General features: G+C 33.9%; 1 protein-coding gene across 2 annotated transcripts in view; it reads left to right on the top strand.

The window, feature by feature from the left end:
• Positions 1-22,636, top strand: part of METTL25 (methyltransferase like 25) — a 37,750-nt gene extending 15,114 nt beyond the window's left edge. Inside the window, exons 6-12 of one of the 2 annotated variants that reach the window (XR_015697745.1) lie at positions 4,302-4,396; positions 9,475-9,504; positions 14,750-14,823; positions 15,557-15,650; positions 19,089-19,235; positions 20,214-20,285; positions 22,394-22,461. Coding sequence is in view for 1 of the 2 variants with exons in the window: in XM_014076575.2 (XP_013932050.2) it covers positions 4,302-4,396; positions 9,475-9,504; positions 14,750-14,823; positions 15,557-15,650; positions 19,089-19,163; positions 20,214-20,285; positions 22,394-22,480 (527 nt within the window). In the remaining variant the exon portion in view is untranslated. Of the gene's footprint in view, positions 1-4,301; positions 4,397-9,474; positions 9,505-14,749; positions 14,824-15,556; positions 15,651-19,088; positions 19,236-20,213; positions 20,286-22,393 lie in introns of both variants that reach the window. The other variant, XM_014076575.2, reaches the window with a different exon arrangement.
• The last annotated feature ends 4,671 nt before the right edge of the window (positions 22,637-27,307 follow it).

The following is a 27,307-nucleotide window of genomic DNA, read 5'->3' as shown; positions in this document are numbered from 1 at the left end:
GTATGAGATGATGGAGAAATACCAGGGCCTGAAGGAGGAACTAGAGAGAATGTGGAAAGTAAACACAAAAGTGGTCCCAATAATGGTAGGGGCACTCAGGGTGGTGACTTCTAAACTGGGAGAGTGGCTTCAACAGATCCCAGGAACGACATCAGAGTTGTCCAAAAGAGTGCAGTGCTAGATACAACTAAGTGCTGCACAGAACCCACAAACTCTCAAGCCTCTAGTACAGAACTTAAATTGAGGAACATACATACTACCCATAGGGGTAAGAAAGGAATTTACACACATACATGTGTGTGTGTGTGTGTGTGTGTGTGTGTTCGTGCGCGCACACACACTTTTAAAATGTAACTTCTAGGCTTCTGGGGCGGGACTTTGCTGTTGGCAGCGGCTTAATGGAGCCGCTCCCAGATTTCTGGCTCGTTATCTGCCTAAACATCAAGCAGATATCTCATCCTTCAGGCAAGAAGGTTGCAGAGAGAGGCCCAGCTGGTAAGAGCTTTCTTTGAAGTTTGCAGCTTTCTTTTTTGCTGCGAACAGAAGGGGAAAGATAACCAAGGCTGAGTCATACCTCCGGCCAGAAACCTCGGCTGTTTTCACAGCACAAGGCAAAGAAACCCTTCTTAGGACAATCTCTGAAACTATTTTATCTGAAACTAATACAAGCAGAGCCCGTATCTGAGAACTTTATTTGCTTTTTTTAGAAAAAATCCTAGCTTCAGTCTTATAAAAAGCTTCCTTTTTGCAACTGCTCCCAAGATGGCGATTGCCAATATAGAGACATTCCAAACAGAGGTTTTTTCTGCCGAACTGTCTTGGTGTAACGCCAGTCTTTTGAAACCTTTCGTAAACTCTCTGTAAGCTGACAGAGAGAAAGATCAAAGGAACAATCAGATAGCATTCTCTGACTAATTAGTTGTGTTTTTTTTGAAGACCTACCAAGAATTTCTTTTTTTTTCTTATCAACTTTTAAAAGCTGTAAAAGCCTCCTTGTTAACATAGAGACATTCTAAACAGAGATGAATATGAACTGTTTCATTACAATGCTAATCTTTTGAAACTTGCTTTGATACAATGCTCTTTTCTGAAATCTTTTGAAAAACTTTTAAGAACAAATAAAGGGGGGACTTAATACTTTCTTCTCTCGCAAGCTACATAATGGGCCAGCAGAGTTTGAATAATTGTTGAATAATTGTTTGAAGAAAAGAAATAATGGCACCAAAATCTAAGTCGGGGAGACGTCCTTTTAGCAATACACCTCATGCACTTGGCACAAAGTCGCAGCTTTCACCCCCTACGCCCCCTACTGGAGATTTGCTAATGAAAGAATTTCTTTTTGAGACTCTTAGAGAATTTAGAGAGGAGATAAAGAAACTTATTACAGACTTATGTGATAAGCTTGATACTAGGATTGCTAAAACAAAGGACGATATGGTAGGACTCGTAACTGTATTGACAGAGTATGTTGCTGGAATGGAAGATAAGCTAGAGCTTCTGGAGGAAGCCAACACTAACTTGACATCCAAAATCGAAGTGATGCAACAAAAAGTTGAAAACGCAGAAAAACAAATTGTTATGATAAACTATAAACAGATGGAGCTTGCATTAAGAGTCAGGGGACTGCGTGAAAACGAACAGGAGAACTTGAAACAGATTTTTTCAGAGGCCTTCAATCGTCTGGTGGGAAGACCGGGAATCAACTTTGACTGGCAGATCGAAAAAATTTATCGCATTAACTCTTGGGCGGCAAAACAGAGACAGCTCCCTCGAGATGTAATTATATATTTTACTACAAGAGAGTCTAGAAACGCGATACTACAAGAGTCTTATAATACCAGGCTACAAATCGGCGGACAGGACTTGATTGTCTTCAAAGAAATACCACCCCAAATGTTAAGAGCCAGGAGAGATTACGCTTTTCTAGTGGAAGAACTCAGAAACCGTCAGATACAGTATAGATGGGATGTGACATTTGGTATTATATTTACATTCGATAAGCAAAAATATCGTCTCAACTCTGTATGGGAAGCCCGAGATTTCTATCATAAGACCCTGAAGGTGGGACACTCTGAATCATCTGGACCTGGAGAAAGACAACGAGAAGGACAAGATAAACAACAAATCACACAACTACACGACAGAAAGCACCATTTTCCCCTTCCGGAAGGGCAAGGGACCAGAGAACAAGGACCTAGCCGTACGACTACCAGACGAATGGGAAAACAAGGCAGACTGCAACAACCTCAATAATCATCGGCCATTGATTAAGGAGTTATGTCTGAACTCTTTATAAAAGAGAAAGAAAATATTTTGCTATTTCAAACAGCTCAAGAACGATATAACTTGTCTGTAAGAAAATCATATTAAATTAACTGATCCAAAATATCTGCTTAATCTCGAACTTGGTCAATATTTTGTGACTTCTGTTACGCAAAAGAAAAATGGTATAGTTGTATACTGAAGAAAAGACATTAAGGCTGAGCGAACTGAAGCAGATCCTTTTGGAAGATATATCACATTAGACCTAAAAAGACTTGATGGACAACTTTGAATTTTATACAAATCACTAATGATTTATTTTATAGGGTGAAGAAGACAAAGATTGCGGTGAGGGTTCTCTTGGATCATAACCCAGTTTAGACGGAATTGGGAAGGGTGGTGCAGGCAAGAAGGTCTTGGAGGTCGAATGGGAGTTTATTTTGATATGAAAAGTATATTAATGATTGTAAAAAATTGCTATGTGAATACTTTGTTCGGAATATGAATAAGGGTATATTCAGGGAATTTGTAGGAGAGGTAAGTAAAGCATATATGAGAGGAGTACTGATATATAAATATAATATAATATAATATAATATATATATATATATATATATATATATATATATATATATATATATATATATATATATATATATATATATATATATATATATATATATATACACACACACACACACACACACACACATAAACAAGGGCAAAAACGAAAAGAGTTGGAAGAGGAAACCAAAAGAAAAATTTGAAATGTATCTAAATTGTGTAATAGGGGAAGGAGGCACAAAGGGGACAAAATTAAGGGTTTGGAAACAGATAGATATTTAGATAAAGAGATAAGGTCCCTAGCTAGAGAAGAGTACAGGAAAAGCTGAATCAACAAATAACTTCTGGGGAAATCCTGCAGGTAATCAATCAATTAAGATTAGGAACAATGTAAACTGCTTAAGTTTGTGTAATGGTAAGAAGCTGAGTTCAATGCAGAGATTTTACTGACTTTTTTTCTTCTCTTTTTTTTCTTTTCCCTTTTTTTTCTTTACTATTTTTTTTTCCTAACTTACTTGGTTTTAATACATTTTAGACTGTGTTTGATAAAAAGCTATACCGCGTACGGGCTCTGGGAAGTCGGGAGGGGGGAAGGGAGGTGGGGTCATAGGGGGGAGGGGGGAGGGGGGAAATATAGTATGTGCCAGTTTTTAAAATAACATGATTGCACTTGTATACTGTTGCTTTTTAAAAAAAATTTTGTATAAAAATAAGAAGCTGAATATATCGATGGATAGTAGAAATACACCGAAGTGAGGAGCAGAGGGAAAGAAGAGGGAGGGGTAGAGAGGGAGGGAGAGAGGACTGGAAGGAGGGTGAGATGGAAGGGAGGGGGAGAAAGGAGTGTTAGAGGGGGAGGGGAAGTAGGAGAGGGGAATGTTGGAGGGGAGAAAGGAAAGTTGGAAGTGGGAGAAAGAAAGGGTGTATGGAGGGTTGAAGCGCTATATTGGTTTTGTATTTTGGGGAATACAAGGAGGGCTGTGTTTATTGCTCAATGTTATATGGCCCCAATCATGCACAGTATATATGTGACTGTATGAAATGAAAATGAAAAATGAAATAAAACATTTGAAGAGTAAAATGTAACTTCTAATTGAAATGATTTTGTTCAGACTGTTAAATCCAAATTCATCGAACTTGGGTAGCTTTAATAAATTTGAAATAAACAAGTTATTTAAATAGCTTTAAAATAATCTTTATTAACATGCTATGTTGTGTTAATCAGTTTAACTTGCATTCTTACACCCATATTTTAAACCATATTGTAAATAGCTACCATTCTTTAATTAACCCAGATTAAATATCACAGATTGTTAAACTCCTTGCAAGAATTGCATTTTCACAGTTCATTAACATAAAATGTCATTGCTTTTTATGGTTACGTGATTTGAACACAGACATAGGTGTTCATTAAAGGATTCATGGATTCATATGTACAAGACGAAACAATGTAATTGTTTTACTTTTTTCTGCAGAAGGGACTCGGGGAATATGGGGTTTCCCTTTGGGACGCTATTTGAAAGAAGAGGGATGGTTCTGTGGTCGAAATGCTAGAATGGCTGCCTGTTTGGTATGGATTCCTTTTTTCTGCTTCTGTTTAACTTGCAAATTCATAGCTTTGGAACAGAATTCAGGATGTGTTGAATAATATAGATCATGGTGTATCAATTAACAAAAATAGTGATCATTTGTTTTTAAAAAAATGCATATTGTGTCTCTGTAATATTGAAACAATGGACACTGGTAAAAAAGAACCAAAACTGATTGAGTTGAATCCATATTTTATTAAGTTTAGAGGAGAAATGCTAATATAAAAGAAGAGAATTAAGGAAAAATTCAGTAAAAATGCAGTACATTTGCCAATTTCATTAGTTTTTACTGGTTCTAATACCTACATAGTGACTAAGATGGTCTTTTCAGTGCAGAATGAGATCTCTGGTATCTTTTTCATAGAACAGCTCTATATATCCATAATGTGGTTACCCGATAATTAGATAACCATAGTTTACTTCATCCTACTTTCTGGGTTTGCACCAGATAGAGAACTCTATAAATTATAAAGAGGTTTGGTAAATATGCTAGGCTACATGCAGTTGACTATTGTGTTGCTCACTGGACACAGCTGAATTTTTTTTAATATGTACTATGTATTCATTTGCACCTTACATTATCATAGCATGGTGACAAGCCATGAAATGCATTCAGATTTTCAAGCAAATTTATTTTGAGCGTCTGTTCTTCTGACACTTAAATCCTCTCCCTAGTTAGATTCAAATTCATATGACTCATTAGCATTTTCACAAAAGCTAACTATAAATCATAATGGGGTAGCAGAATGTTAAACAAATCAGAGATTAGGTTTGCTTTGCTGCTTCTGATTGCAATACTACCCTGTCTTGAAACATCTTTCCTATGAACCAAATGCTTCTTTAATCCTTGTGTGATCCTCTTATATACTTCAATCTTTGCCCCTTTGACTTGCTCATCCTCTGCCTCCGTTTTCATAATTCCAGCAAGTGCATTCAAGCGGCTGTTGCTTTCTTTGCACTTAGCTTTTTTTCCCCTTCAGCAGCCTGATCAGAATAAAGATACATTCCTTTTCTCCTCCCATCGCATTGTTCTCTTCTACATTTTTTTTTATATTGGATGTGCTTTTAGAGATACCATGTTATCATTGACCTTGTATTTACACAATAAAAATATATAACTAATAATAGCAATATAGTAGGATAATTCCACATTTCTTTATGTGGAATATATGTTTAGTAATGTAATAAATTATTCTTTTGGCAGAATGTCTTTGGAGATTCTCAGTCATCCAGGTCATGGTTATCCCAAAGATGTTTTTTCAAGAGGCAACTGGACTTTCTGGTTTTTCTCTGAAGACAGTTCTTCAGCTCTGACTTCTTTTGGCAGATAATTGAACTATTATTGATTCATGCAATGCATGAATAGCACCTCCTGTCAGCATTAGTATTTGAAGGGTTCTGGAGTGTTCCTCAAACAATTCCTATCTAAAAACTGAACAAAAAGTCTTGGAACACAAAATGTACTTATTTTTTAAAGTAATTCTATGGATCTGGTAAAAGTTTTTTTTATTCATGTTCTCTGTTCTCAGTTTCTACATATCTCAGTGTTCTTAGTTTTTCTTAAAGTATATCCTTTTCTAGAGTTTTTTCTTTTTTTCTTTTTTTATTCTTAGCATCTTTAAAATTCGGAGGTTTGCTAGGTAAGATATCTCTGTTTGACATAGACAGTGCCATATTTGGCAAATATTTACCAGGAAGGACTGCAAATCATTCAGTAAAGCAAATTAAACACACACACACAAACACATACACACACAGATCCATTTTCAAAGTTGTGAAGCATCTATACTGCTCAAAGGATCAATGTAGTTGCCTTGAGACCATCCCAGATCTTCTTAGCATATGTCTACATGGATAATTGAAGGGAAGAACATGGCCAAAGAAAATGTATTTAAAAAATACTTCATTTGTGAAAAAGTTTATATCACCTAATATTTATATTGATAGAAATGGAATTTTCTAAACTCTGCCCACAGCTTGGAATTTAATCCTAATTTCAGCCAGCCATCCTTCCGAATTCAGTTAAATTAGGGCCCAGATTTCTGGGGGACATATGCTGACTTTGTAAACTTCTCAGAGAGTGCTGTAAAGCACTATGGAGAGGTATATAAGTCGAAGTACTATTGCTATTTCAGTTATACATTTTTATAGCTAGAATTAGGGTTGGTTTAAAACCACACTGGCAGACTTCTTCTAAAAGTATCTCATAATTATCATTGGTAGTCATTAGTTAAAGCAGAACTATTCTGTTTGATTGAAATATTGTTACCGCTTCCAACAAGGACATCTCCTTCAGTCTACCTGAGAAGAACAGAAAGGAACTTGCCTTTGAATAACCAAAAATCCTAAAATGTATAATAAGCCATGTGGCAATTCTGAAATACAAGAGAAGCTGCTAATTTATGCAGTCTTTCATGTGGGTAGTATTTTAATGAGAAATCTCCTTATTTAACTAACTAAGCCAAAGCTAAAGATATATAAAATAATATATTGAGAAAAAAGGAAAATGTAATAAAGAAGGCAAAAATCATACCCATAGAATTTTAAATACAGTCAAGTTATTTTGATTGGCTAAGATACCTACTAATTATCTCCTAAAATAACTTTCCCCAAATAGTTATAGTTAGGGACTACAGCTCTTCTGTTGACTTTGTTACCATATTACACATGCAGAAAATCGCCAGTAGGTTTTTATATATGCATAAAACATGGTTTTAAGCTTTAAACCAACTCCGTCCAAAAGTTCCTTTTCTCTGAAGAGAGTGCTTGCAAGATTGTGGCTGCAGCACTCGGGTTGGAGAGAAAGAGAGCAGTTGTAGATATATTTTCTAAGGACCAGATTTTTTTTTTTACAAGCACTGAAACCAGGCTGTGAACCATATTTTGGGAAACAGTCCTAAATAGTTCTTAAGTCTTAGCATGTATTCATTTCAGAAGATGGCTGAAGAGAGATTACCTGGATCTCCTGACTGGATATTCATATGCATTCCTGTTTGTTGTTTCTTTGACTTTTTCTATTTTTGTTTTGAACACTATGCTCAGATTTTAAAATTGGGAAGATAATTAAAAGCTATCCTTTTTGGAAAGACTATCAATATCTTTGCCCATTCAAAGTAAATATTTTATCTCTCTGTGTAGCCAACAAATTGCAAATTGTCTAATGGCTAAATTATATCTTCTTAATAACACTTGCTGGACTTATAAAAAGTTTATTTTTTTACTGATGTACCATTGTGTATGATTACATAGAGGGATTTGTGGGGGGGACAATAACTGAATTCTATTCATTTTGGCCTCTCAATATCTTAACAAATATTTTAGGAGCATTGTTCTGCCATTTTAAACAGTAGGATATTATTGTGCATTTCTTCAATGTGTATCATATCTCTAACTATGAATGTGGCGCAGTAAAGAAAATAGGAAGGAGAAAGTTGCTTTAAAATTGTATAATTATGTGTTAGATTTTTTTAAAGAGTAAAAGCTATATGAATTTTAACAGTTTATGTAAAGTTTTTAACTGGCAAGATGCAGAAAGTAAAAATATAATCTCATGAGATTTGTCAGTAAAAGTATTTGAATGATATTGACATTCATTCAGTGATCATTGTTCATATTTTATATGTAATTGTGAGAATGGGAAATCAAAAGAAACTTAAAAAAAAAGCATAATAAAAGTGAATATATGCATATAAGAAGAGTAACTTAGATGTGAAATAAATCAGGCAATTAACAACTATGGAATGTTGCTATTTTTCAAGCAAATGTGTGGATGCCAGTCAGAATCTAGTTAAACAAGTAGGGAATTTTATAACTGTATATACTACATGTTATGTACAGAGGAAAAAGTTCCTATTCACATTATATTGGTTTGGATATTCCTTCCATGTGAAAAGCTGACACAATCTGGTTTGGATCAAAAGTTAAGTGCAAAATGCTAAAGCCCCCAGGGTCTTAATTTTGTTCATCCATCAACTTCTGATTTTTTAAAAAAAAATCAACAGAAGTGTGAAATAGAAAAAGGATGCTGGTACTTTTTAAGAGTCGATTTAATGACCTGACTTCTTTTAAAAGTGCCAGTTAAGACAAAGCTGGTTTTGGTTTCTTACTGCTTGCTTCAGTTTTATTTGTTCCTAATGCTTTTTCTCCCCTTGAGAACTGCTCAGAACTAGTTTAAAATGAATAATAAATAAATATTTCCCCTAATTGCAGTACTGAAGCTGCATGGAAACCTTAAGAAATAAATAATAAATATATTTTTCTGGATTGCACAAAAACCTGAAAACAGTGCAGCTGCTTTTGTTACCAGTAGAGAATTTTGAGTTTACAGTTGTATAGAATTTAAAGCAATCTTCAGAATCATTTGCAAATCATGCACAAATCATGCACATTTGCAAATCATGTAGCTTTTGTTACTAAAGCCCAAAAGAAACTTCCTAACAGTGTTCTATGTTTCAAGTGTGAAAAATCATAATAATTGAATGAAATGAATTTAGAGTTAGAATTAGAGTCAGTAAGGTAGAGACCTGCAGAGATAGTATCTAATATTAGCATAAAGATTGTCGATTGATGTTCTATTTTATTAAGTTGATATATTAATGAGGAGACATTAATGCATTATTTTCCAATTTTGCAGAAGTGAATTGGTATCCTGCTTTAATAATGTTTATTTCATTATTGCACATTTCAAACTATATTATCATTTTAAGGTCATATGTTCCAAATGTATGTACTTGACTTGACTTTACTGAATACGAATTAGGAAAACGAGAGACTAAAATTAATTGTTCACTAAGTTTGGAAAAAAATATTACATATAAAATAAATAGCTTAGTATCACCTTGGCTTTTTGCAGAAGAAAGTATTTGTATGTGGGTGTGTGTATATATGTGTGTGTGTGTGTGTGTGTTACAAACACAAATATTATATTTTTAAATATGAAGTGATTACATCTTTAAAGAAGCATCTTAATATATAGTTTGTTAAAATATTTTTATTTCATGAAGTCTGCTTATTTATAAAGTTTATCTAAATGAATAAATACCTTAATTTCTTTTTAAAGGCTCTGGAAAGAGTTGCAGTTGGTCAGATGGTAAGTAATATCTGTTTAACATTCTAATGACAGTTAATTTCTTTCTTTGAATACTTTGAACACATGATATTATGTTGAAGTTTGTAATTTGCTAGAATGGAATAGCTGCCAAACAGTAAAGCTTGAACTGGAGATAGATTGATATTTTGAATCATCAGCACCGTGACATTTTCTGGCCTTCCTTATGATAAAATAATTTAGCTGAATAATTTGTTCAGTTAATTAAGAATGACTGAAATAGAAAGAACATAGAGATAATCCTCAGTTAACAAGTTCCTTAATTGGAACTGGAATTTCCATTGCTAAACGATGTCCTAAAGAATGAAGTCATGTAATCACACTACTTAGCAGTAGAAATTCTGGCAGTCCTACTTCCCATCATTAAGCAAGGATATCACTTGTCTTTTACAACTTTCTGCTGGCTTTCTCATTGACTTTGCTTGTTGGAACTGGCCAAAGATGTTTGCAAATGGGGAGGTACATATATGAGTCAATTTTTTCAATGCCTCATAAGTTTGAATGGTCACTGTGAACAAGTAGCTATTAAGCAAGAAACATCTGTATATTAAATCAATATAAATGATTTGTGAGTCTTACTTCATTGCAGTACCCATGTTTAAAATCAATCCTGATTGATTGGGTTGAGGATAGTATAGTATTACAATTTGATTATTATTATTTTGAATATTAAAAAAGCCTTAATTTTTGAACAGTAAATGAATTAAGGTACAAGAATGTTATGGACTTCTGGGGGAGGAGCCTGTCGCCAACGGGAGCTCAACGGAGCTCCTCTCAGAGTTCTGGTCTGTATATCTTATAAGATCTATAGATATCTCCCCTTTCTGGCAGAAAGGGGCAGGGAGAAGTTCAGTCGTTAGGATCTCTTTGTAATTCACAGCTTTTTTCTTCGCTGTGAACGGAGAAGAGGTTCAACAATAGCTGAGCTTTTACTCCAGCCAGTTCTTCTCAGCTGCTTTTTTTTTTGCAGCCCTAGGCAGGTTGCCCCCCCCTCAGGACAAAGCTAAGCTATTTAAAATTAATTAATCCGAGCGGGGACCATTCCTGAGAAATCTCTTCTATTATTATTCAAAATACCAGCTTCAATTTTGTAAAAGGCTTCTTTGTCTAGCTGCGTCACAAGATGGCGATTTTATAGCTTCTGCGTTTGACTTGTGACATACTCAATCAGCCCTACTCTCCTGAAGACTTCTCCGTATCAACTGTTAAAAGATTACAAATAGTATCCCATCTAAAACTGAGGGGAGCAGAGACTTTGTTTGTTGGCTTGTTTGATTTTTTTATTTTTTTAGAATGGCTCCCAAATCGAAGCAGAAGTGCTTCCTTAATAACACATCTCAAGAAATTGCTATAAAGTCGCTGCCCTTGCCTCCTACGCCCTCTACTGGAGTTTTGTTAACGCAAGAATTTCTTTTCGAAACCCTTAACAATTTCAGACAGGAAATCAATCAACTTATATCGGATTTATATGATAAATTTGATGCTAAAATTGCTCAAACAAAGGAGGATATGATCGGAATTATGACAGTTATGACAGACTATATTGCCGGAATGGAGGATAAATTGGAACTTTTGGAAGAAACCAACTCTAATTTGACATCCAAAATTCAAACGTTACAACAGGAAATTGAAAATGCTCAAAAACAACTTTTCATGATAAATTATAATAAGACTGCGTTTGCAATAAGAGTTAGAGGACTGCGTGAAAAGGAACAGGAGAATTTGAAACAGACCTTTTTTGAGGCTCTTAGCCGTTTGGTGGGAAGTCCGGGACTTAACTTTGATTGGCAGATTCAAAAAATTTACCGCCAGAACTCGTGTGTAGCAAAACAGCGACAGCTTCCGAGGGATATAATTATATATTTCACCACAAGGGAATCCAGAAATGTGATAATACAGAAGCTTTACAATAAGAGGCTGAGAATTGATGGACAGGACTTGATTGTTTTTAAAGAAATACCATCTCAAATATTAAGAGCAAGGAGAGACTATACTTTCTTAACTGAAGAACTCAGAAATTCTCAGATACAATATAAATGGGAAGTCCCAGCTGGCATTACAGTCACATTTGAGAATCAAAAACATCGTCTTAATTCTGTTTGTGAAGCCCGAGATTTTTATTACAAGATTCTGAAGGCGGGACTTCCTGATTCATCCGGACTTGGAGAGAGACAAGGAGAAGGAGAAGATAAGCAGCGGGACACGTGGCTACAAGGCGGAGGGCGTTGCTTTCCTCTTCCGGAAGGGCAGAAGAGTAAAGAATAAAGATCCAGCGATGCTTTTAAAATACTTTTCAAATTTTTAGTTCGAATAAAATTTCATGATTCCTGTCTGGTATAAAATGGCAAAGCTGTATATCGATGATGAGATATGGAGACTGAAAGAAGCGCTGCTGATTTTGGACATATATTGTATATAAGATTCGTTTGAACTCTAACTTAAATTGCGCATGAATTATCTTTCCAGGCGAGGAGAGCGGAGATCGTGATTTTCTTGAGTTGTGGTTTGGGACGAACGGAGTTGGGAGGTGCGGGGGAGATGGAAGGGTAGCGAAAGTTCAATTAGATTACTCTGAGTCAGAATGCAAGCTGATTTTTGTATGAATTGCTATTTGAATATAAGGTTAAGAAAGATTAGTTGGAGAGTCTCCAGGAAGGTGGAGTAAATATGAGAGGAGCAATGGATGAGGATAAAATATATATGTGGACACGGGTAAAGGCAGGGTGGAAGGTATAAAATGTATATGTGGATGTGGGTAAGGGCAGGATGGGAGGTGTTGGAAATGAAAAATGAAAGAAGTACTTGAGTCTAATGGCTTTATAGAAAGGTTTGGATATTTGGATAAAAAAGAGATAAATTAAAGGTTTGGATATATAAAGTAATAAGGCCCTTAGTTGGAGAATTCTATTTGACTAACTTACTTGGTTCCAATATAGTTTGAAATCCTGCAAGTAATAAAATAACTGAAATTAGGAATGAGGTACATTGTTTAAGATTTAAAGATGATGGGAAGCTGTGTTAATGTAGTGGGTTTATTGATTTTTCCTGTTTTTCCTTTTTTGTGTGTGTGTCTTGTTCTTCTTTTTATTTTTTTTACTATTTCTCTTTTTTTATTTTTCCTTTATCTTTTATCTTTTAACTTTAAAGTTAGTTGGTTTTAATACACCCCAGTGCTTGATAAAGAATTATGCCGGGTATGGGACCTGGGAAGTCGTAAGGGGGTTAGGGAGGGGGGTCTATCGGGGGGAGGGGGGAGGGAGGAAATACAGTTCCAATTCTCAGAACAACAAGAATGCACTTGTATACTGTTGCTCTCTTTTCTTTTTTTTCTTTTTCTCTTTTATTTTCTCTTTTTTTATTTTTCTTAATTTTAGTGCAAAATATAAACTGAATAGATTAATGAATTGTAGAGATACACCAAAGTGAGGAGTAGAGGGAAAGAAGAGGGAGAAGTAAAGAGGGAGTGAGAGGGGAATGTAAGGAGGGTGAGATGGAGGGAAGGGGAGAAGTCTGAGGGGGAAGGGAAGTAGAAGAGGGGAATGTTGGAGGGGAGAAATGAAAGTTGGAGGGGGAGAAGAAAGGGTGTATGGGGGATTGAAGTGTTATGTTGGTTTTTTATGGTGGATTTTTTTTTAATGCACAGTATATAAGTGATTGTATAAAATGAAAATGAAAAATGAAATAAAACAGTTTTTAAAGATAAAAGAATGTTATATTGATCTTTTAAAAATTCATATTTTTATAGTTCAACAAGAATAGATGACTTACCTGCAAGTGGTTCTCCATTCATTTTCTCTGTTCCAGAGATCTTTGAAATTGGACCTCTATCTGATTATGTTACATTGGAATGTCTTATTTGGTAGCACTCTTGTGTCAATTTGCCAATCACTCAGGCTAGGAATTCTTTCTAAATAATTATCCCAAGAAGATCATACAGGTTCATTTTCTGTGTTGAATTGTAGTGCATGTCCTTATTAAGAAAAGAAGCCAACACTTCAAATAGAATATATATAGTAACTCAGGTTCGTTCCTGAAGTGCAAATGATTATGGAATAAGTTCAGACTCACTTAATTTGACACGTTCTTGTACATGTTTATTAATATAGATATATAGTTACATGGAGAAACAAATATAAGAACACCTATATTCTAGAGATTTAATAGCTATCTCTTAAGGTGAATTGTTTGCATTTGGATTCTTTCAGATTTTCCTGTAATGTAGTAAAAGTTTATAAATTGTTTCTTTAAATGAATATGCTTGTCATCTCTAATTTTATAACTGGGGAGCTGCCTGTATTTCCTTATAATGTGGTGCTGCTGTTTTCATAAGAATGGTTACCAAATGTTTCTTTCTAGAATGAAATAGCATTAATTTAAAGCTAGATTATTCATCATCTAAGTCATATTCCAACATTTAACCAGAAACACACTGGTTGAAATGGCTTCCTAATCTTGGCCAAAACTCCCAATAATTCATTTTTCAAAATATTATTCTTTCATTTCTGAAAATATAACAATAGTAAAAATTTGGAAGCATTTACTTTGATTTGCTACAAATGCTAGATGTTGGCAGGACTCTAAATATTCTTTCTTTTTAAATCAACAGCTAAATTTCTTTTATGTAAATAAGTACTGCATCATTTTTCATCCCTTTTAAAATATGTGCATAAACTGAGTCTTCAGTTCTCCAGGTTTATAAACCATTGTGTTCCTATTACAAAGCTATAGATCTTGATGGAATTTATATAGGATGGATTTGATCCTGAATTTTAAGAAGGCTAAAAATAGTCTTTCCTAGATATTCTTTAATACTTTGCATTGTTTTAGAAACAAAGTACTGTTTGTACCAAGGAGAGAAGATGAAGTTGTTAAGGAGAAAAAAAGGACACTTATTTGCAAAGTATTTTCCCCTGATTTTAGGGAGATTAAATGAGTTCATTTTCTGTGGTCCAACCTAAATATCTATTATCATAATTTGATCTAGATGGCTTTGTCATTCTTATAGCTTTCTTTTCAATTCTGCGCAACTTTTTCTGCTGGTTGTGCTTATTTTTCCGCTTGGCAGTAATATATTCACAGAGCAATATTTTATTTTAGTAATAAGAAACTTCCTAGGAACATTAGATGAAATAAATACAAATACTGGTTGAAGATACACAATAATTGTTGCTGTTTTATTTGTGGTGTATGGTTGCAGCTTTACTTCTTGTTCTTTGATTTGTTCTAGCTACCCACAGAATCTTTGTTTTATCGGGCTGTGCTGCAGGTTATTGTAGAAGAATGTTATGGCATCAAGAGAAGGTAATATGCTGCAATTTTATATTTTGTTGTATAAACAGAACATTTGCTTCTTGTTGATGTTGAAATCTAAAAGAAAAGCTATTTTTTGTTTTTTGTCTATTTGAAAAAATCTATCTGTCAATTTGACTTTGGCTTTGTCAACAAGCTAACCTTTTGAAATCTGATTTCATTCTGTACTATCCCAGAAGAGAATATACGTGCCTCATGGTTGAACTGTAGAGTTGTAATTATTATCATTCTCACTGAAGACTGAGAATTTAGTTTTAGAACACAGAGAAGTAATCCCTTAAGTAAACACTTAACCATAGACCATAAACCTCTAATTGTGCAAGTGTAGAAGTTCTGCACTTCTCTAGACCTTTTCTTGACTTGCCTTCATCAAACTGAGTTTGCAATACTGCTAATATATGCCTTTAGTATATACAATGCTACAGTCCTTTAATCAGCACAGCTGTAGATTAGCTGATAAAATGGTAGGAAGCTAGCTTGTACTGAGTGAAAATGGCAGTGGTTCTCCAGAATTTCATACTAGTATCTGTTTCAGACTTATCAAAACTGGCCAGGTACTAAATCTCTCTCTCTCTCTCTCTATGTGTGTAGAGAGAGGGGGCAAGAAAGAGAATGAGAATGAGAGAGAGAGTCTTTCTTCACTGCAGAATTGTTCTTCATGCACTGAGTGTCTCTGTGTGTGTCCTGTTGGAAAAATAACAAAAGAAATAATTTGTCATTTCAGTGATCGTAATATTGGAAAAGTATATTCTAAATCATCTTCATTTTTGGATTACGTTAGAATTTCCTTGAAAAAACTTGAACTAGATGAATCAAAGGTAAATATCTGGTTATAAATTGAAATTCATATAGTGAACCCACTATAGAATATTTCAGTGATTTGTTTGGTCATATAAATTATGTTGAGATCAACATGTAATTTTGCAAATGCTGGCAATTAAATCTAAGTTACATATAATAATCATTGCCAAATTCTAACAGGTTAATATTTACAGCTTATAAGAGCCGTGATGGCGCAGTGGTTAGAATTCAGTACTGCAGGTTAACTCACTGCTCACTCCAGGAGTTTGATTCTCACAGGCTCAAGGTTGACCCAGCCTTCCACCCTTCCAAGATCGGTAAAATGAAGATCCAGGTTGTTGGAGGCAATAGGATGACCCTGTAAACTGTTTAGAGAGGTCTGTAAAGCACTATGAAGTGCTATTTCTATTACTATTTATCTGAGGATTTCCCCACTCTGCATTTAATCTACTGTAATTAAAAAATGTTATAGATAAACGATGCTACAACAGCAATTACAGAAAATGTTGGGTCATTGCATACCCCATGCCAGTGCAATATGTATTCCAATTCAATGAAATTTTAAGCATTTATCAATATTTTTATACAGTTTGAAGTCATTCTGCTTCTCTGTCAAATCACAAGGAGAGAGTAGTAGTAGTAACAGTAATAATAGTGTACCTTATTGATTAGACAATTGATCATATCAAATACAAGAAAACAGGTAAATTCACTTTGATAAATGGTAGTAAAAAAGAAACAGGTGTGATGATATTTTAAAGAAAAGGAAATTCTTATGTTTCTTTTAGTTTATCAGCCTGTGATGTGAATATGAGTTTTGCTACCATAATCTGTTATGAAAAATGATCTACTAAAAAAAGAGATATGCAAAATATACACATTGGAATAAGTATTCATGAAGGAAGTTATGATACCAACATTTGTTTTAGTAATGACTTAATGCATTGTGGTATTGCAAATTTTAAATGTAGTTACAGAGTGAAAAAGAATATTTGTAAAATGTTGACTTCTTTTTATACATAGATTGTCCTAAAACATTTAAAGTATTTAGAATAATCTATCTGTACATGTTTGCATTGAGCTCTCTCAGTTCTACCTGAGTTTTAGAAATATGTTGCTCCTAGGACTACATATTTCCCTAATACAATGGATATTAATAATGCCCATAGCTATTAACTTCTCACTAGCCCTGTCGGAAAGTCTATTTTTTCCATTTTTTCCAAAGAGACAACTTATTATATGATCCATAAAGATGATCTATCATTGCAACGTTTCCTTTTTTTCTCTCATTTGGAATGACTATTAAAGAACACAGATGGCATCATTTATTCATGATGAAATGTCTTGATACATCTTTGGCCTTCTAGTATTTAGCCAAAGTGAATATAACTAAAATAGTCACATATTGTTAGACTTCATACCCGTACACTACTTAGACATTTTTTAAAACTATATGTTAAAACTATCTCAAATTCAGGGAATAGATGAAATCTCAGGGAAGAAAATGTTTTTATCTTCCACTTATTTGTCTGCTTACTCAGCAGTAACAATGGCTTTTATTAAGTATATAAGATACAAATTGGCTTTTCAGCAGGAATTACTGTATGTCTACTTTATTTAAACTGGGTCCTGCACAGTATTTTATATACACATTCATATACTGTACATTTCTACAACTAATTAATGAGAAACAGCTGCAATTTTAAAAAAAACTTCAGTTTTTGCTGGTGATTTTTTTTTCAATAGCAATGGTGCAATTCTAACAATAGTTTACTCAGATATAAGCCTACCGTAGTCAAATTCAGTGGAACCTATTGTCAAGAAAACTTTAGTATGAAATTATTTGCAGCTGTTTAGAATTTGGTTTGCCTGCTTCTTGTTAGCTTGAGTTTTAATGCAAATAGCTAATCTAAATTATAATAAGCGTTTCAGTAAAAGTATTTATCAGGCGTTTTTGGACAAGACAATGTAGTTCCGTTGTCAAGTGAGATTATGAAAGGCTGATAGCATTGTGGTAAAATCTTTTATTTATGCAATATTTCAAGGATGGCTGTACTTTAAATATAAACTAACATTCAATGTTCATGATTCCAGTGCCAAATTTCAGTTTAATCTGACAGTTTTAACAGCTGTAATAGCTACATAAATCATCTGACAAACTACAGGCTTCAGTTTAAAGTAAGCAAACTGAAAATTTAGTAAGGTGTTGGTGAAGAAGGAACAAATCTCTGATAGATAAACATTCAAGATCAAATAAGCATAGACTTTTATTATTGGTATTTTTTCACTGTTAAAAGTTGATGACCTCTTTTATGTGAACATATTATGTCAACTTCTTGATAAAAATTGCATGTAACCTTCCTAAAGCTTTAGTAATTTGGAGATACAAGGTTCTCCTTCAGTTCTTTAGAAGGTATTATATAGTTGCATGAAAAGATCATTCATTGAAGTTTACATCTGTTAGTTTAGGCATAGTGGACAGTTCTTGGATGTCCAAGAAGAATGGATTCAGTCATCATGTTCTTTACTTCCTGTGTGACTTGTTTTCTGTATCTCTATGTTTGAGCAGATCAGTTATGTCTAAAAATGTAGATGGTGTAAACCATCATTTACTTCTAACCTAGAAATTTGGCTAAAAGTATAATTTCCAGATAAAATCAGTGCTAATTAAGAGATGGAGATGGAACAGCAGCACATTAATTGACTGTTATTATTGGATCACTGCATGAAAGCTTTTTGCTCTTCGCTTTTAAGTTTTGAATCTCAGTTATTCACTGAAAAAGAGTTTCAAAACTATGTATATAATTATACAGTATAAATAGTATATGCTCTGAGGTAGTACAGGTAAATGGTTAAAACAGCAAATACTTTCATTGCACCAATTTTATCATTGTTCGTGCTTCATGAATTTAACCAGGCACTGAGGTCTAGCCACAGATTTTCAAATTGATTGTTGATTTAAGCATTTAATAAGAAACTCTGCTTCTATTAATGTGACAAAATTGGACTTCCTTTTTTTTACAGTCATGCTATACTCAGTTTCATACTCAGTTTATAAATTACTATTACTATGTTCATTGAATATTCAGAAAATTACCTGATTTTTTTTTTAAAAAAAATAGTGACATGGGAACATTCTGGTAAGACTGATAAAGTTGTACTGATTTGTAATAATTGCTGCATGTTTTAAAAATGCTCACAGATTAATGTCTTCATGATCTGATCTGATATATTTTCAGATACTAAAACTGGACTGTTTTTTGAACACTTTAAATATAGTTCCTTATATATTGTTATATCATTCCGAAAAAAATTGAGAAGCCATTATAATAAATTAGAAATTGTTGATTGTAAAATAATTGCTTTATTTTTGAACTGTTTTAATTATAAAAATAATTTTAGCATATGCCTGAGGCAAATGTTAGTTGCCATCACCAATGTTCTTGCTGTTGCAGATTTCAGACAGCCTCGTATTAGAATACCTTGAAAAATACAAGCACAGAATGAATGAACTGGAAGCTTTTAATATGGTAACATTGAAATATTGGGATATTTTTGCTAGCATGGCATGAATAACACTTGTGCTAATATTTTATGATGAAGTAAGTGTTTGTGTTTGATATTTTCTGTAAAGAAGGAAACAATTCAAATAATCTTTAACTAGGAGCATAGTCTGTTCCAAAATTATATTAACATTCATTGAGAACATATGAAGATTCTTTTCCTAGTCAAATAAATGTTAGGAATGTTTTGTTCTCCTTTTAATACATTACTTTGTTCAACTTTGAACAAAATTGCTGCCACTTAATTTTTTCATGCTGAGTTACACCTCAGACCTACTAGGTAACAGATACCATATTTAATACTTTTTATAGACTTTGTTCACGATTATGCTGCTTTTTTAAAGATGTCCAATAAAATGGAATTGGCAAGAATTGGCAAGTTTGTTTTTAAAAATAAATATTCCATGTTCTTCAATAGATTTGGTAGGAAATGCAATTTTCTGTTCAGTAGTAAAACAATAAATGCCAAAAATGATTTCAGCAATTTTCCTGAAACAAAAATAATGTAGATGTTTTTATGTGCAGTCACAAAATATGGTAATTGTACAACATTTACATGATTACATTAAACAGTTAATAATTATTGCTAAACCCTGCTTTACCAAATATATCTTTTTGACAGCAGTTAAAATTGTTTTGGCCTAGCCACTTTGAAAATCCCGCTTAGTATCCTTTGGAGAGGTTTGATGAAAAAGTCATTCAGTTGACTCTCCCAGTCAACTAAACTTTTCGAGTCTAATTGAGAATATAATGTCTTTTATCTATTTCTAAAAGCCCTTTCTTAAATAGCCTTGCTTTTATGAATTAAATTAACAATCCAAATGAGATCAACATTTTGAAATGGATTGGAACTGATTCATACGTTTCTAATAATTAATATCCTTGAAGTAATGAGATCATACGAGAGTTTACCTTCAAATATTTAAATAAGAAATGTAAATCTGTGTTGTAGGTAGTATTTCTCTCTTCTTCAGTATGCGTTTTAGAAATGTGATTCAGTTGTATTTAAATTTTCAGCTGAAAGTTGTTCTAGGACCTTGCATAGAGGTGTTGATACTTCTAGATCGTCTCTGCTTTCTCAAAGAACAGGTAAGTCTTGGTGGATTTATCCATGATACAGGTTATTTTTAAAGTATTTGAAGCAAATACTTAATTAATTAAAGAAACAAATAATTGTTTATGTCTGTTTGCCAAAATTTTAAAGTCCAATCTATCATATCCATCATTTAACAGCAAATGTTTTTATTTTGGGAAAATTTGCTGTAACAAAATTTTTATGTAGTTTAAATTGCATGTTAAATTACTGCAGTATTTTAACTGCAGTAATATTGAAGTGATATTGCCTACATAGGAAACTTAATTATTAATGCTTGAAACAGTGAATGTCTTTTGTGCAACTGTTTTCTTTAAAGACCTATATTTATGTTTCAAAAATATTTCTATACTTTGTGGATCCTAGATAATTTTTACTAAGTGATTGTAAAATTATTGTGTGAATTACTGATTACTCTAAATTAAGGATTTAAAGTTAAAGAACATACTTTCTTGATTATTATTCTGGTTGTGTATTACAGATTGTACTTCTGTGTCAAATACATTTGACAAGATTCATTCTACTTGATTCATGACTTTGGGATTTATGCTACATGATTTGTGATATATTTGTAAATATATTTTCTATTGGCTTGAGTTGAAACCAATAAAGGGTTTTACACCAATCTTATTATTTAAGATTGTGAATAGTGACCATTAGCCTTTTCCAGAGGTTGTCCAATTTTGCTTTGCTTTTTAACAATCTTCAAATATGTTGCATGGACTTTTGAAATCTGTCCCATTTTCTTCATTTGGTAAACATCCTCAGTTTCTCCATCAGATTTTTCTGTTTTGTATTCCATATTCTCCAATCTCTTTTCAATTCTGTCTGTCACAACTAATAGATTTTGAATTTCAAACATAATCATTTGCAATGTTACAGTTTCTTTTTCCTGCTCAGCCATTTTTTCAGTTTTGCAGACACTGCCACTATAGGGTTCAAGGCTATTTCAATAAATGTCAAACAGGTTCATTTATTATCTTTCAAGTCAAAATGTTGTCTTCCCTCCAATAGCTAGTGATAGAACTTTCAAAAGGCACCTGTATAAACAACTTGTGCTCTTCCTACTATCACTGTCAGTAAACAAACTGAAAGAAACTTGAATCTCAAGTGATCAAAGAGAAAGAAGAAAAAACAATGTATCCAGCCTCTAAGTGGCAGTGTAACTGCTTTTCCTCCTGTTGTTAAAACCCACTTTATAATCCTTCTTATTATCTTCTTTATATTTCAAGCTTAAGAAAGAAAAAAAAACCCTTAAATGGAGATCAAAACCAATCCAATCAATCAAATCAAGCATTATAAAAAAGAAGAATTTTAATCCATAGGTGTAAGCAAAAGAGAAAAAAGAAGAAGAAAGAATTAATTCATTCAGTTTAAAAAATAGGGAGCCCCTGCAAAAGTTCCATCCGTAAAAAAAAAAAAAAAGAAACTGGATAACATACTAAGTTCAATGCAGATCAATCTCGCTGCCTACAGTCTTCTATCTTTAATCTTAAATTAATTTTTTTTCTTGGGTAGTCTCTTCCTCTAATAATAAAATTTCCTCACCAATTCGACACACTTTCTCTTTCTGCTTTCTTCCTGTTCCGGAGCTGTTCCAACTTCAGCAGCTTCATTAGCTGCGTTTCTGTCACTGGAAAAAAAGGGCTATTCCTGGAGGTGCCCTTCTCAATCACCATCTCTGCAGGACAGTTTAGGTCCAAATGGACTGTCCAGTGGCAGAAATTTGACTGCAATCTCGGAGCACCGAGATTACAAGTCGTGCCATCGCAACGTCAGCTCTCTTCCCGCCTCCATCTGAGAATATTGAAGTTCTGGTTTACTGCTGAAATTAAAAGCTATTTGAATTTTCAATACATAGTGGTATATTACTACTATTGTATTGAGTCCCCAGTTTGGTTCTCCATATGCAAAGTTTATGTTGGAGGAAAGTCATGTTAGTCTTTGGTGGCAAAAAAGTCGAGTCTAGCAGCACCAGAAGAAACCATTTTTGAAAAGTTTTCGTCTTGTTTTATTTATAACACAGGCTTTACCTTAGATTTCAATGAATTGCTAAATCTCAAGTTAATATCTTTTTTATATTTACTGATCAAATATTTTACAGGACAACATTGCCTGGTCTGGACTGGTAAAGTTATTTGATGCCATAAAATCCCCCAGATGCTATGCAGTTGTAGCTTTGAAGAAATAAGACTTTTCACATGCAGAATGAAGTAATATTTGGAAAAAAATATTGTAAATTTGTTTTGATTTTTACGACCATTTTACATGATTAAGAATTCCATTATTTGTGTATTTTTATTGCTAATATATTATGACAAATGAAATAAAAATAAAGTTTATCCTTTGTGCTGATGTATAAATTATTAACTTAACATAATACATAACAATCAATTGTGACTATATGCGGATATTTGAAGAGAAATACTTTACTTTCATAAAAATTTAGCAAAGAAATTTTAAAAAGATATAATATTTGTGAGTGTATTGTCTGATTAAAAGGGTGAAAATGACATATCAATAGGTAGGAAAAGGAATGTCATAATTCCAATTTGGTCAAAAAGTTTTGCCTTTCAACTTGTCTTCAGAAACACTCACTCATGGACATCTATTGGAGGGGTGGAAATGTTGAAAAATCAAGATGGTGGCTGCAGTTGCATGATTAAAGCCCTGTATCCACTTTGTATACATTGCATATGTCACTCCCTTAAAAAGGGGCACAGACTTTGATCCTATGATCACAGCTACCATCTTCGTTCTTTAAATTATTCCTGATATTCCTACTCTTATTTCTGAAATCTTAATATTGCACCATGTTAGCCTTACACAGGAAGAAAAGTTATAACATAGTAGGCTTTGAAGAGATATGGGATAACTGCAGAACAATTTTTATGAGAGAGCGTTATTTTGCCTTATTTTCATTCTCCTTTTGCAAACATCACTTTAGTATTACAAATATAATCAATGCTCATGAATGTAAATGAATATGAATGTAAAAAGAAGAGAATGATCTTGTAAATATTTCCAAGCATATTTCTAAGAACTGGGACGTCTTTTTATTTTGCACCCAGGTAATGGGATAATTTAACTGCCCCTCTGAATTGTCTATATTGGAGGGACCTAGTCTAAAAACCCTGCTTTTTAAAGCCTTCTTAGGGGGGAAAAAATCTCATGTTGAGTTCTTATCTCCATTCCAGGCTGAAGTAAATCATGGGCGATGCAGGAGCTGAGATCCTAGGTAGGGATCCTTACCAGTCTTTGCTTATTTCAGAAGTTCTTTGAGGTATCTTTCAAGTTTCTATAACAGATTGAAAGAACCACCCAGATTTTCTTGAAGAGCTGGAATCAGATTAAGAGAAAGAAATGGTATATGAATACCTGTTCTCTGAACGAATCCGAGTCCCTGACTTCAGAGGAACCGTAGGCTTGGAAAACCACATGCTTGCTGAGTTTATGCTTGCTAAGCTGACCTGGTTACAAAACATTGGTGAGTAGCTAGTGATACAGTGCAGGGCTCTCATCTGCATACTGCTGAAGACTCTTTCTTCCCCTGGGTCCATGAAGTGGAATGAAGTATTCCAAATCCCTTTCCTGTGTCTTTCCCTCTCCTAATCTGTTTTCTGTATGTGTTCTATATTCATGTAAAATATAATCCATATCTTGCATATTGAGATTAAATCCATGGAGGATTCCTATGATTTGTTAAAGATGTTACAATTAATTGTTTAAAAGTAAATGGTGGAAAATATTTGCTTTAATTTATTTTGATATGTATACATATACTCGGAGCAATTAAATTTTTTTTTCTGTTAACCTGAGGAATTTTACCAAGAAACTGGTCTTACTATGAGTAACTATGTTACTGAAATAATTGGGAAATGATGCATTTGTATAACAAGAACTAAGTAGATTGTGTAGATTGATTCATTCACTGATGGCCATTGGAAGATGGAATGGGAGGAAACATTGACTTAATTGTTCTTGCTACATGGTTTTTATGTTTTCATACCAGGAAGTTGTCCTGCAGTGGTTACTATTCAGGGCCGAATGTTGGATCCTGTGAACTGACTCAGTAGTATTTGCAGGGATATGTACCGATAACAAAGGAAGAATAGCAAGTTTATTGAAATTTTGCTATATAAAATATTTATCTGAACTAAAGTATAACTGGACTCCATAGACCATATGAATGAGGCTTTATAGTTGATTTATGTTTATTTTAAGAAGCCTGCAAATTTTTGTCAGCAGGAAGTAAATGAGAAAGTGCACAGCTATTTTTATTGGATTTTTTCAAGATTTGATGTAGAACTGGGAAGTCACTATTTCCATGCATAAAATCTAATTTAAATACTATTAATGCGTTATTAATGTAAATATGTAAATTTATTAATGTTAATGATAACTTGCTAAAATCATTAGTTGCTGTGTAATAGTCCCACATTCATTATATGTGTGTGTGTGTCTGTGTGTGTGTGTCTTTCTTTCTCTCTCTGTATATGTTTGTCTATCTTTCTATCTACTGAGACTTTAAAAAGTTTTTGTCTGTTGGATTAACATAAAGAATTAGCAATTCTTTGTCTAGATTTATATTTGTCATCACCTCTTTTCTTATGGCAAAAAGACTCTCAGAGAAAGAGCCTCATACAGAGAAAAGAAAATATAGATGTTTTCATTTGTTAAGATACTGTAACTTTTTTTTCTTTTGTAGATTGATCCAGAAGTGTGATAATGAAATTGCTAAATTCAAAATGGAAAATTAATAAAAGAAAGCAGCTGGATTTTCAGAGAAAACTCTCTTTAGTTGTTCAATGATATTTAATGAATCTTCTATAACTTTTTGCTGTTGATTTAATCTGCTAGGTCTAGCTGATATAGGTTTTCCTTACATTTATTGAAGAAAATAGTAGTGTAGAATATACTTCAGAAATTATTCAGAAGACTTACTTTGGGATGCTTGAAAACAGCACTTCTTCAGAACAACATATTAGTCATCCCCCCCCCCCAAAAAAACAGGTCTGCTGCAATGATACTTATGCATCAGTTAATATAGTCTTTGTGTGAGAACTGCTGCCACTTCATTTTACCATAAAGTATTCACCTGAAACAAAGTTAGATTGACATGACTTTAAAATTTATGTTTAAGTATTTTGCATTAATCAAAATTATTTTTTGAAAAGGCAAACTGGACTGTTTTCTTTTTTGAGGAAGACGACTTCCTCAAAAAATCAGTCCAATTACCTTTTCAAAAAATAAAACCCACTTTTGATACAACTATGATCTGGATGACTCAGAATCTTCATAGATGTGTTATATTAAGTATTATTGGATTTACATGCTTTTCATCAAAGTATGATGTTCAAAGATTCTTGCAAGATTAAAATAAGAAATTAAACATGACACTTGCAAAGCATTTTACCTGCAGAAAGAAATCCCAAGTAGCATGATCAAATATTTTCTATTTTAAGAATGGAAAGGGGTTTCACACATGATGATGATTGTAATAATTGGCATTGATGAATATGTATAAAGTTAGAGATTCTAGATCAGTGATGGCGAACCTTTTTTAGAGACCAAGTGCCCAAACTGCAACCCAAAGCCCACTTATTTGTCGCAAAGTGCCAACACGACAATTTAACCTGAATAATGAGGTCTCACTAAATAAAATAATGATAAACAGGTTCAGCTAGTTGTTATAAGAACGTGATAAATGCACTTTTATGCTACTTCATTTTTTCTGCTTTTGAAATATTACATTTAGCAACAATAAAAAAGAAAAACTTTTGTAAGTTTTTCTCTCTTTTCCCTCCCCTTCTCTTTCTCACTCTCTTTCCCTCTCCTCGGTCTCTCTTTCTCTGTCTCTTTCTGTCTCTCTCGTTTCCCTCCCTCTTTTTCCCTTCCTATCTCTCTTTTCCCTCTTTCCCCCTTTCCCTCCCTCTCTCTATCTCTCTCTCTCTCTTTCCTTCCCTCTCTCTCTCTCTGCCTCTGTTTCTCTCTTCCCTCCTCTCTCCCTTTCTCTCTTTCACTCCCCCTCTCTTTTCTTTTTGATGGAAATGCAGCAGGGAGATGGGGTGAGTGTGAAAGATCACCATGGCACAGGAGAGCAGGAAGGAGCCGGACCAAAGAAGGACGAAGTTAGAGAGTCCTCCTCTCCTTTCTATTGTTCTGGTGAGAGTTGAAAATTTGCAAGGGTTGATTTGAAAGGCGACAATCCTGCCACAGGAAAAGAACACACCAAGGGGACCAAGCACAGGGCGAGAAGGTGGGCAGCGAGGGATGTGTTATTGCTGCAGAGAAATAGAGTGGTGTGCAAGATCCCTCTAGTCTAGTCTTACACACACATCATTCTTTGCAATTAGGTCTCATCAACGCACAGGTTATTCCCTTGTGTATCTGTAATTTTTGAAAGAAGGCAAGCAAATGACAACTACTGGAGGGAATCGGGTGGTAAAAGCAAAAAGGCAGGGAGGGTTTTTCAAAATAGAAGGAAAGGAGCGGGGAACATTCACAAACAGGCCCTTGGCTGTCTATCAACTTAAATGGGAGGTGCGAACCGAAACCGCATCCATTAATCAGAGTCCTGTTCTGCCCATTGCTCATTTAGGTGCGTTTCTGGCAGCTTTTCGTCTGTGCTGGGGCGATGGTGCTCATGCCCACACAGAGGTGCCATAGGTTCGCCATCACCATTCTAGATGGTCAGACATTATTCATTTCTTCATAGATAGCCTTCTTTGAAAACAATGCTGAAATGAAATAAACATGACTGAACCTCCTTCAATTAATTCTTTGCACGTAGGTAAGGATTGTCCTACTAAAGAAAAAGCAAGGCTGTCTCTGAAGTGCAATTTCTCAACATCCAGGCAACTGTGTTTTTGTATAGAGGCTCATTTAATCATTTGGCTTCCCACTGCAACTTTAAGTGTTGTGAACTACTGTAGACACAGCATTGCCTGTTCAACTGCTGTTTGTGAAAACTAGGCTGTAGATTTTTTCCTGAGTAGAGAATGAAGTCACTGTGCAA

This window comes from Thamnophis sirtalis, unplaced genomic scaffold, assembly GCF_051295495.1.
Source record: "Thamnophis sirtalis isolate CommonGarterSnake01/CBP01778 unplaced genomic scaffold, rThaSir2_p1.2 scaffold_9, whole genome shotgun sequence".
Lineage (NCBI taxonomy): Eukaryota > Metazoa > Chordata > Lepidosauria > Squamata > Natricidae > Thamnophis > Thamnophis sirtalis.
The sequence above is the reverse complement of the archived record's forward strand: the minus strand, read 5'-3'. Positions and strand labels throughout refer to the sequence as shown.